This window comes from Trichoderma gamsii (genome assembly GCF_001481775.2).
Source record: "Trichoderma gamsii strain T6085 chromosome Unknown Scaffold_30.2, whole genome shotgun sequence".
In the NCBI taxonomy this organism is placed as follows: domain Eukaryota; kingdom Fungi; phylum Ascomycota; class Sordariomycetes; order Hypocreales; family Hypocreaceae; genus Trichoderma; species Trichoderma gamsii.
In genome coordinates, this window is record NW_020171367.1 from 252,654 (window position 1) to 264,514 (window position 11,861).

The window sequence follows — 11,861 nt, forward strand, 5'->3', positions numbered from 1 at the left end:
ACCTTCAAAGAGCTCATCTCCTATAATCATCCGTGGCTTGTCCCCCCTAGATTCAGGATCCCTACCCTCCCCCTCCCCTTTCACAAGGCTGCCTGTCAAAGACAAACTCTGATGCTGCTGGGCTTACCAGATGCAGACACGTTCGTATCTACGATCGTCGCCTCACAGGGGGGGCCCCGGCAGCACAATGACGTCGATTGAGGGGGAGCCATCACCAAGCAAGCTGCTTCACACAAATCACAGCTTGCCGGGAGGTGGCATCTGGTGTTTCTGTTTCACCTACAGCTAGCTGTGCACGATGCAGGTGCAGATGCTGATGCAGAATACAAGAGCAATAATATGCACTCTGCTGTCATCCAGCATAAACAAGAAACGCGTCTCGCCGGTTGGGTCTGGCTTTTTGTTGTCCTTGTACGCAAAGCCATCAACGTCAATGGCTGTTTTGGGATCACGGCTACGCGGCTACTACAGCTGCTATGCTATAGCTCCTCTTGCTCAGGACGCTCTCATTTCTCCCTTGCATCGAATACGCCCTCATGCAACGGAAGAGTAAGGAGAAAAGGGCCAAAGGAAGAAAACGAACGAGGTTTGCGTCGGCACCGCATCCATCCGTCCAAAGGGGCATCCATATCCATCTCGCAGCAACGACTCCTCAAAAAAACGCCTTCCCGTAGGACCTCTGCGGGCGATTCTCTAGTCAGTTGATGGTCTCCGCTATCTCCTCTTGACCCAATACACGCCCGCGGGGAAACATGTGCTCGTCGATCTCTTGCTTCTTTCTGTCCCGTAGCTCTCCATCAACCACATGCTACGTCTGCAGCGTGTCGGTGCCGCCTGTTTATGTTCTTGCTCATATTCTTGCTCATGTCCTCGCTCATGTAAGTTGACGTCGTGACACTAGGGACGTCGTGACACTAGGCCAAGGTTACACCTCAACTTCAAGTTTTCTTTCCATCTGCCGGGACGCTAGGCATCGTGACAAGCCTTCATTACTCGGGCAGGGAAAACAGGGAAAACAGGTTATGAAACAGACATGCAGGCACTGGCCATTCTCGTTAAAACAAAACACATTGCCTGTTCGTAACCAGAAGCCAGTCGTGCACGGTGATAGCGACATCAAGCCACTTGGCCAAAAGGATGATTCCTCGCTTTCCTAGCTTGGCTGTGATACCTGCACGAGCCCGGTTTCAATCAAAAATAAAACATGCTAAAGTAATATACTACTGCGTGAAAGATACGACGTTAGCCTCGAGTTTCATGCAAACACGGGGATCGGGCCCAACAAGACACAAGACAGAGAAGGCAAAAAAAAGAAAGTGATGTTCACTGACGATACCCGTTGCGGGCTGTCCAAGCATGGATTTGCCGCCGTCTCGGCCACTCACAGCCCATAAGCCTCGCGCCAAGTCTCAAAGTCTCAAGACGGGCCGACACATGGACGAGTTTTTGCGCGCTTTTTCCGTCGGCTTCAAAGCAACCAAAGACGAGCGTGGCTTGGCTCGGTTTGATTTCACGATGCCCTTTGCTTCGGCCTCATTTGTTGTGCTGTTTGACCCCTGGTAGCCAGCTGGGCGTCGCTTATCGTAAGATGGTGAGATTGCACGATTCTGCTTCGTATACTTGGCAGAAACAGCAGCCACGTTGCAAAACATATTGATCCCTGGATAAGACAGGAACGTGGTGCAACAGACTCACCGCAATATGTCAGGCTGTCACCTCCTCTCTGCGCTGTCTGTCTGTCTACAAATCAGAAACGCTCAGTCAAGACCTCAGCGTCAGCTCTCCAGCATCCCTCCGGCCTTGTTCGCCTCGTTCTCCCGGAACGGCGGAGCAAAGGGACCCAATCAACGACATCCGTTTGATCATTGGCAAAAAGACAAGACAACGTGAGTATCCACCGCAGTTAGCAGGTACCTGCGCCCTCGCCAACGTTACCTCGTGCATGCTTGGGACTTTTTATCAAACAATCTCCTTCAATATCCATTGCCAACCAACGGCTAATTCTCCCGAGACACTCCTCCCTAAAGCAGCGCCCTCCGCCGGTGCTCCGGGGTCCTCTTTTGTTCTCCACTGTGCACCGGCCGTAACAAACCGACCGATTACAAAGAAAATGGGGCCCCAACCGTTTCGCCTTTGGCGGCATTAAAGTCGTATCTTCTGATGGGGGCGAGTTGCTAGCGAAAAAGGCCGCAAACCCGGAAGAATGAATGAATCCATGTTGCTGCTAAGCTGGACTTGGCTCGAGGCATGAATCTGTATTAGACGGTGGCGGTTTTGGCCCAGCTTGTCTCTCCCTCAGCTCAGCTCAGCTCAGCTCGACAAAAGAGAGACGGCGGCATGACTCGGATTCCCCGATCAAGAGAAGCAAACTGACAAGTCAAGCCGGCATGCTATGTTACATTAATACGTGCCTGGCATGCAGCATTTCAATATTCACTTCCTTATGCCTCTTTTTGCCATTAAAAAGGGGGTAGCAATACTCCGTTCTTTTACATAGCCCCCCTTACCTATCACTAACATGTGCGTGTAAGGTACAGTACAAGACGATTATATCCCGCCGAGAAGTCGTTATCTCCCTCTTACGTGCAGGGACGCTAATATGATGTGTCAGTCCATACATGTGCTATCGTGCAAAGGCCAGTTAGAACTGTAGGATTGCCCGAGATAGCGGCGAAACCGTCATCAGATCCATGGGCGAGCAAATCCCACGATAACCAATATTCATCCACGATGCTGATAGATCCCTACATGCGCCCGCTACCCCTTTGTCACCTTTCCTCTCTTGCTTTCTTGCATTTACATGTGGATTGGCTGCCTCTTTCTTCTGGTATGCCTATTTCTCTCTTTTTTGGATATTCTCGGATTTTAGTGTCCTGGCCAATTGCACTGCCTTTGTGTAAATTAATCACGCTTGGATGCCTCTCAGCCTTACAATCCATTCATTATACACCACGATGAACCACATTTACCCCCATCATGTCACTCTCATCACTCATCTACAACATCCAACTGACAGTTACATTCCCCCAACATGTCCTTCACTTGCAGTAGTTCTTCCCTTCTCAAACACGCCACTTTTCCCACATGGCAGAGGAACCTCCCCCAGACCCGTTTCACCAGCATCTTTAGCCCAGCCTTTTCTCCCCTCAGCCTAGGCTAATATCGCATTATCTATCACCAAGTACACATATATCCAGCCATGGATCGCAAATCGCTCATCGACATCTTCCCCGTATTATCCCGCATCTACTGCAACTCCATACCCCGTATAAGTTTGAAATGCTACCCTGTGCTTTTCCTTACAGCCGACTCTAATAGGAAGTACATTCACATTCACATTCACATTCACATTCACATTCACATTCCCGAAATCGCTCTTCACATGTGCCATTGTCTCTGCGTCGGTGTCACGAAGCGCCAAGCCTGCTTATTCCCGTAATCATCGCCAAATCTCATCTTCACTAAAAAAAGCCTCAGCTTTCAGCCTTCCCCATATGACTCTTTCTTCCCACATGTGTGTGTGTGTGCCTGCCTGCCTGCCTGCCTGCCCTCCCCGTGCATGTGCGTCCTGCGCCCCGGAAAATAATAATCTGAGTTAATTACTTGCATGCCTTCTTAGTGGTGTGAGAGTACATGTCAAGCGTCTATAGTAGTAGTAGTTCTAGGAGAATGTGTGGATAGAGGGATGCAAGTACATACAAGTAGAGTACTTGCTCTTCACTCTTGTGGAGAGCGGCCAAGTATGAAGAGGTAAGGCTAAATAAGAGGCGTACTCAAAAGAGAGAGAGGTATTATTGTTTGCTATTGAACGTATTATACGGTTTGTATTCTCGTGATATTGGGCAAATGCCTCAAGTGCAAACCACATGCTTCTCATTTCAAGGCGTTGGTCATGCCGATCACATCGACGCACTACACATGTCACGTTTCCAATCCGCAGATAGGCTACTCATGCTCATGAAGATTCTAGCTCTGTTAGAAATTGGAGCATTTGTTCATCTCGTTTCATTAATTCTCATGTCTTTCAGATGCTAACTTTCCCTCATGCTTGACCCCTTTTTCCCTTGTTGCTTTTTTTGTAATTCATGTTTTAACTGTTTAACTTGGCAAACTGCTTGAAAGCTCCAATCAAGCCACCAGTGGAAGTATCGTGGCCCTCGCCGTTGCCAGGCTCGTCGAGCTCCTTGAGAATCTTCTTGGCAAGGACCTTGCCCAGCTCAACGCCCCACTGGTCGAAGCTGTTGATGTCCCAGATGGCACCCTCGACAAAAGTCAGGTGCTCGTAGTAGACAATCAGGGCGCCCAGCTCAGCCGGGCCGATGACATCGCCCACCAGGATGGAGGTGGTTGGTCGGTTGCCGAGGAAGCGCTTGTGAGGGATGAGATCCTCGGGCGTGCCCTCAGCTCGGAGCTGGTCGTCAGTCTTGCCGACCATGAGAGCCTCGGCCTGGGCAAAGTAGTTGGATGCCAGCATCTTCTGGTGCAGGTTGTCCCGGATGGGGTTGTGGGACTTGGCGGCCAGGATGAAGTCGGTGGGGATCAGCTTGGTGCCCTGGTGGACCAGCTGGAAGAAGGAGTGCTGGGCGTTGGTGCAAGGCTCGCCGAACAGGATAGCGCCTGGTAGAGTATTAGTCTCACACTTTTATACCACAGTTCTAGCCGTAGCAAATGGAACGTCGAAACTCACCAGTGGTGTACTTGGCGGTGGAACCATCAGAAGTGATGGCCTTGCCGTTAGACTCCATGGACAGCTGCTGGAGGTAGGCAGGAAATCGGTGAAGGTATTGGTCGAAGCTAGAACGAGAGGCTCAGTTAGTAACGCTCAAACAACACAATTTCTCTTCAAGCAATTTTCAACTTACGGAGCAACCAGGTGAGTCTGGGCCTGGAAAAAGTCAGAGTACCAGACACTCAGCAGACCTCCTAGGACGGGAATGTTCTCCTTCAGGGGAGTCTCTCGGAAGTGCTTGTCCATGGCGTGGGCACCGCTGAGGAACTTGTAAAAGTTGTCGTAGCCGATGTACAGCGCAACACTCAGGCCGATGGCACTCCACACAGAGTAGCGGCCGCCGACCCAGCTCTCGAAGCCAAACATGTTGGCGCTGTCGATGCCAAACTTGGTGACCTCGGCCTCGTTGGTGGACAGGGCAACAAAGTGCTTGGCGACGTCTCCCTTGCCGCCGGTCTTCTCGAGGAACCATGACTTGGCGGTGTTGGCGTTGGTGGTGGTCTCTGCTGTGGTGAAGGTCTTGGAGGCAACGAGGAAGAGGGTGGTCTCGGGGTCAGAGGCCTTGAGCGCCTCGGCCATGTGAGTGCCGTCGATGTTGGAAACGAAGTGGAGGGTCATGTCGGGGGCGCCGTAGTACTTGAGAGCCTCGGTGACCATGACAGGGCCGCTGTATAAGACGTAAGTAAAGATTTCTCACTCACATTCCCTCAGATGAGCTCAAACTTACAGATCAGAGCCACCAATTCCAATGTTGACAATATTGGTCAGCTTCTTGCCGGAAAAGCCAGTCCACTCGCCGCTGCGGACCTTTTCCGAAAACTCCTTCATGTGGTCCAGCACGCTGTTGACGCCGTTGGGCCCGCTCATGACGTCCACGCCGTCGACCTTCATGTCCCAGCCGCCGACATTCCGCAGCGCGGTGTGGTAGACGGCGCGGTTCTCGGTGAAGTTGATCTTGTCGCCGCGGAACATGGCATCGCGCTTGCGCTCGACGCCGGCCTGCTCGGCCAGCTTGACGAGCAGGTCGAGCGTCTCGTTGGTCAAGAAGTTCTTGCTGAAGTCGAAGAGGATGTCGGCCGAGCCGGCGGCCTTGAAGGTGCGCGAGAACCGGCTGAAGCGGTCGGCGTCGGAGGAAAAGGCCTCCTTGAGCACAAAGTTCTTGGCCACGTCGTCGCGGTGAGCCTGGAGCTCGCTCCACGCGGGGAGGGTGTTTGCCGGAGCCATTGCGTGTCGTTTGTCTGTTTTATTTGGTGATACAAGTTGTTGGGTAGTCTGATGAAGATTCGAGCTGTTAATACAGACGTTGGAATGGGGTATAATAGAGCAAGCAAGCAGGTATTAGGATTAGGCAGGTTCAGCTCGAGGTGTCCAATTCAGCACCAGTGATGAGGAAGCAACGCTCAAGCAGCAGCCACGAGCCAGCCAAGGGGAAGCACAGCAGTATATAAACCCACGACAGCTCGCAGCCATGACTAAAAGCTTCTCATCCCGGCCATCGCGGGCTCTGCGGAAGCTTCTCGTCCAGCATCTGGACCTCGACGTGGTGGGGGTGGCGCAAAGGGAACGAGGCCGACGGGACACCAGGGGAGTTGCCCGGCTTGGGAGGAAAGGAACTGACTCAACACTCACCAGCAGGAATAGCTGTTGCTCAGCAAGCAAGCAATTGACGAAAGCGTAAACTCGGAAGATGCCGCTTGGACGAGATGCAATGCCGGGAGTCGAAATGCCGCAACAGACTGGACGGAGGTTTTATGTGTATGTGGCTTTGCAGCTTTTTCTGGCCTGACAGAGGGGGGAGCTCCCCATGCTCTGATGCTTTCCTCAGTGAGCTTGAGCCACTGCCCCTCACTGATGACCTCACTACTGGGAACCTGGGAACTTTGCTGGAACTTTGCTGGAACTTGGCGGCCCGCTGCAATTGGTTGGTTGCTTACCAAAGCGCTTAGCTCAGCGGTGGTCATTCTATTAGACACGAGTTATCGTATGGTAATTGAATGCTTAGATTGATGTTTCTTGATATTTGAATTGTCATTCGCTTGTCAAGTCTTACAAATGCCCATCTTGGCCTGCTTCTACGCTGTTCTTGCCATACACGAAGCTCTGTTCAACACAGAAGAAATCCTGCTTCGCCCTTACTTGTGAAGCATTAGTGGGGGACGTATGGGAATTATACGTGTATACACGTGCTGACATGCCGCAATTTGATTCAACTTCAACCTGAATCCTTCTTGATTCAACAAGCTACGGTGATGGTAATTGCCTGATTCATTCTAGACACTTCCTGGATAAGTACCGACAAGACGGGATATAAATTTGGTCAGCTCTATGCCCTTACAGTTGGCTGCAAGCCTTGGCTACTGTCACTCTAGTTGCAGACAAACAAAGATAAAGGGCTGATAAAAATCATGATTCCTGCTAAAACTCCATATAACATGTGTTCTCATGCATGTTTCAAGCCAATATAGACCCGTGCCTCGCATCTCTTCTTCGCTCATAACGCTTCCTCTGTCCCATCAGCTTCGCTAGTCTTGATGAAAGCATGGCATCAAATCAGTCGCGCTCAAGTCACCTCTTCATCCTCGTCTCCGTCATCCTATCCTTCCTATCGCTTCGAATTCATGCTTCTAGTGTCTAGTTCTCAACTCAAATTGGTATTCGCCGAAAATAAAATGCTGCCCTGAAAAGCTCAATTGTCCTGGAGGCTGCCCACAAACGAGGGGTCCCTGACACTTCCGCCGGCATCTCCCAAGCCCGCAATGGGGCGGTTGTAGCTGAACCCCTGGAACTGGTCCTGCATCGTCTGAGACAGCATGGGTCCATCTACATATGAGTCCTGCGGGACTTCTCCTGTGAAATCATCGTCAAAATTGGTTGTGTCCATGGCATCCGCCTAGAAAAAAGAAAAGTCAGCAAATTACCTAGAGAACATTCGTAAGAGGAAATATAACGTACCACGCTAGGCTTGAATGTAGGTTCGTATTTCCGCTGGAGGAGCTTGCGCCAGTCGATATCGTGGAAGAACGGATGGGCCTTGATCTCGGCCGAGCCATTGGCGCCAAGTCGCTTCTTCGGGTCCCGGTTCAGCAGCTTGGTCAAAAGGTCCTTGGCAGCCGGGGGCACTACGTCGGAGAAATGCAGCGGCTCGGACAGAATCTTTCTGTACATTTCGTTGGTGTTCTCGTCGTAGAATGGGGGAAGACCAGTCAACATCTCGTAGAGCAAAACGCCCAACGTCCACCAGTCGACAGTCTTGTTGTATCCCTGACCAAGGAGAAGCTCGGGGGCGAGGTACTCAGGGGTACCGCAAAATGTATTCGTTCGGTCCTCGTCCTTCATGTCCAGCTTGCAGAGGCCGAAATCACATAGCGCAATATGGCCCTGGTAATCCAGCAAGATGTTCTCCGGCTTCAAGTCTCGGTAGATGACGCTAAATCCGTGCAAGCACTCCAAAGCGCACAGAAGCTCTGCAGTGTAGAACCTTGACCTATTAACGTCAAAGCGATGCTCCTTCTGCAGATGGTGGAAGAGCTCTCCTCCGTTGACGAATGCCAGCACAAAATACAGCTTTTCGGGCGATTGGAAACTGAACTTGAGGGGGACGATGAAGGGATTGTTAATCTGCGCCAGCACAGACCGCTCAGCCAGAGTATGGGCCACCTCTGATCGAGAGATGATGTGCGCTTTTCTGATCGTCTTGAGCGCGTAGATTCGATTGGTGTCCTTCTTGCGCACCTGCATCACCTTGCCGAAACTACCTTTGCCCACCACCTTGAGCAGTTCAAAGTCTTCAATCTTGAGCTTTCCCGCCCGTGTCTCCACGAACTCAACCCCAACCTTGATCTTGCCCGTGCCGTACTGGACATCGACCCACTCAACGCCAGCATGGCCCTCTCCCTTTTGACGCTGGGCCTCGGACGCCTTTTCGCGATCCTTTTTGCTAGCCTTTGCGTCGTCGGTGGCATGCTGTCTCTCCTCAAACTTGGGGTTTATCCGGGCCACGCCCAGGAAGATGTCTTGGCTTCGTCCAGCCCCAGGGGGGGCAGCAGGGTTCCGCATGTACAGATGAATCACCAGCTCCGTCACTCTTGAAACGTCAAACTTGTACTGTGTATTTGAACCAGCCCACAGGGGGTTCTCGGGGTTTCCTTCGACCGAATTGACAAACACCTGCACCTTGTCGAAGTCGATGAGCGCATAGGGCATGTATTTGCCGGAAATGCGGCCGTGATTGGTCGGCAAAAGGCCAAATCCGCCGCCAGAAGAATGCGGTCTCGCGCCGTTGCTATATGACCCAGCAACGGTTTTATCTGGGCGCACAGAGCCGGTCAAGGCGCCGCCCGAGGAGCGAGAGCTCTGGTGGCTGGACGCGAATGCGCTTCTGTGTTGCTCGGGCAGGGAGAAGCCCTGGCCTTCGTGGATGGTAACGACCAAGATGCCGGGCTTCTTGACGACCGGCGCTTGTGACAGGGCCTCTGCGCCGCCTATGGATATTAAAGAGTCAGAACAGGTAATCAGAATCCATCAATTGCCGGCTGCAGCTTACCAGGAACAGTCTCGCTGGTCGGCGTGGTGGCGCCGGGGCTGGTCCCCTTTTCATCTTTGTCGGTGATGGTGGAAGTCGACGGCGACCGGGAAAACGCGCTCAGCGGGCCGAGGTGCGTGTCCTTGAGCTCTGCGCAAATCTAGTCAGCCTCATGCGATAACCATTGCCAGCAGGCGGCCAAAGGCGACGTCCGTCGAGCCCAGCACGGCGTGGGACTGCCAGTAGCAGCGAGTTGGACGGGACATCGGGGGAACAGGAAAAGGAGAGACATACTCTTGGTCAGCTTCCACGACATGGTGACGATACCCGGCAAGACCGCTCGATGGGATAGAAAGCTAAAAGTGAGAGACGGGCGCAGATGATAGAAGAGAAGAAAAAGAAGAAAAAGTTGGAGGCCAAGGAGCGAATGCGATACGATAGACGGCTGCGAGATAAGGCAGCTGACGAGGTATCGAAAGGAAGCAGCCGCTTTTGATGCAGACGATATGGCCGGGCGTGTTTTGGGTTCGAGCTCAGTCCAATCAAGTAACCCCGCAGACGTCGAAACCCGCGAGAACCCACCCGCTCCAGTTGAGGGATGGAAGGGCTGGGGGTTGGTTGGCGGAGGGCGGGCCCCTATTTTTGGTGGCAATAAAAGCCTGTGCTGTCTGTAAGGATGTCTGAGGGACACGCGATGCGACGAGATGAGATGAGATGAGATGCAGTGTAGTTGGAGTCGCAGAGAAGAGAAGAGAGCAGAGTCGCAGAGTAGAGATCACAGCGCGGCTATGCTGTGAAAATCAAGATACGAGGAGCAACGTAAAAAAAGAAGTGGGCGGTGCACGGGAAGAGGCGACAAACGCTTGATTATATAAATGGATCGAAGTCTTTGTAACGAGGGCTGGATCATCAAACCAGAAGGAGGCGAAGCCGCGAAGGAGCAAATCTGGGGTGAGTGGCTCTGAAGCCCGCTGGACGAGCACTAAAAGCTGGCGGCGGTTGGGGCGCGCGGGCGCTAGGCACACTGTGCGCTGCAGGGGAGAAAGGTCGAGGGATAGTGCCTGTGCGCGGCTGCTTATCGCTGTGCTGCACACAAAGTTCCAGACGGTTGGCGGCGATGGCACAGTGCAAGACCCTTGATGGGTTGGCGACTCATTCGAGCCGGTGGTGGGTTTTACAGGGCCTCTTTGCCGTGCCCTCTGTTTTGTGTCATGAACCTTGCTGAGAGAGACCTGGCTTTTCGGTCCCTTCCCTTGCCGTGTTGTGTTTGAAGGCAAAGTGGTTATTCTCTTTCTTCTTCTTCTTTGAATGTACAGATAGATAGATCTCATGAAGCACTTGAAATCTCACAGCAGTGCCTGAGCCTAACGTTGCATGGTACGTCATTGATGCGCGGTTCCTGGTTCCACACTCAATGCTCCATGGCCTAGGGATGGCAACCAAGATGCGCAGCCACATCGAGACTCGGTTGACACGCCAGCGGGTGCGTAATGCGTGCGCTTTTATAGAATCCGTCTAGGCGCAAAGTGGTATTTCTCCATCAGCAGTGCCAGGGAACGTACTATCATTAGGTAGGTACCCAGATAGACGTGTTCAAGGCCTAGTAAGTACTGCTAAGTACTACACACAGCGTCTCTATTACAGGTCTTGTACCACACTCATATGTCCAGTCTGTTACATACATGTACCATAAGCCGTAATATCTGGTGATACTGTCGTCAGGCATCTACCTGCATACAAGGACAGGAACATTCTCTGCTGGGCTTTGGATTGTTTCTACATTGGTTTTGTACAAGAGATCCTCCGTAGATGCTACCTGCTATTATTACTACTAGTAGTGATATCCATCAATAAGTCAGTTATCTTTTACTTGAATCGTACCTCGCTCCCAGATGCTGCCCTGCTTCAGAAATTGTTCTGCCACATCCTATAGCGAGATAAATAATGCAGCGCCGATAATTGATATATAAAACTCATACAATTACCACTTCTACTGAACTCAATATCATTCGAGAACGTCGTCATGCAGTTGTATCAGAATATTGCTGCTTCAATCTGCTACCCTGGAGTCTCAAAATTTCGAGCCGCTTTTCCCCCTTTTCTGCTGTGGACTGGAAGAGAGCTGCTAAAATGGTACATCCACAGCGGCTCGTTTTTGTAGCCACGTACGCTATTTGGTTGTACCTTTTCTGACCTCCCACCTTGACCCCTGGCACTAGCGACAAGTACCCAGGTACCTCATTGGCAGCAGCTCACACTGATGCCTCAGAAACCAGGCCCCCACTCGTCCCTAGCTTGACCACCTGGCCATATACGGCTCCGACTCTCGATAGCGCCAGCAGGACACATTTTCGAGAAGCTGGTCAAGCCCAATTGAGAGCTGCCGTATCTGCTGCGATCCGATCCCCGCCGACGACAAAGAGCTCCAGAGACAGCAGACTCTGCCCGGCTCGTCCTGACCAGCAATTGTTGCATCCATCACAGCCTCGGCGTCTTATGTGGGAGGTCATCGAGTTCGATTCACCCCGCGCTCTACTTTCACCCACGCCACCTCCCTTTGCCTCGACCACATCCGCGACACCAGAGCCTTAGAAGGATAAAGCCGCCAAG

General features: G+C 52.1%; 2 protein-coding genes across 2 annotated transcripts; one reads left to right on the plus strand and one right to left on the minus strand.

The window, feature by feature from the left end:
* Window positions 1-2,730: 2,730 nt before the first annotated feature.
* TGAM01_v207832 (hypothetical protein) lies at window positions 2,731-2,958 on the plus strand (the record flags this gene model as incomplete). The annotated part of the gene is made up of 1 exon (XM_024550183.1): window positions 2,731-2,958. One exon carries the CDS (start codon window positions 2,731-2,733, stop codon window positions 2,956-2,958), a length of 228 nt encoding a protein of 75 aa, XP_024405078.1.
* A 1,132-nt stretch (window positions 2,959-4,090) lies between these two features.
* On the minus strand, window positions 4,091-9,567 carry TGAM01_v207833 (serine/threonine-protein kinase gad8; the record flags this gene model as incomplete). Its single annotated transcript, XM_024550184.1, has 9 exons — window positions 4,091-4,617; window positions 4,688-4,794; window positions 4,863-5,396; window positions 5,457-6,017; window positions 6,359-6,691; window positions 7,444-7,619; window positions 7,682-9,210; window positions 9,273-9,401; window positions 9,546-9,567. 9 exons carry the CDS (start codon window positions 9,565-9,567, stop codon window positions 4,091-4,093), a joined length of 3,918 nt encoding a protein of 1,305 aa, XP_024405079.1.
* Window positions 9,568-11,861: the final 2,294 nt, after the last annotated feature.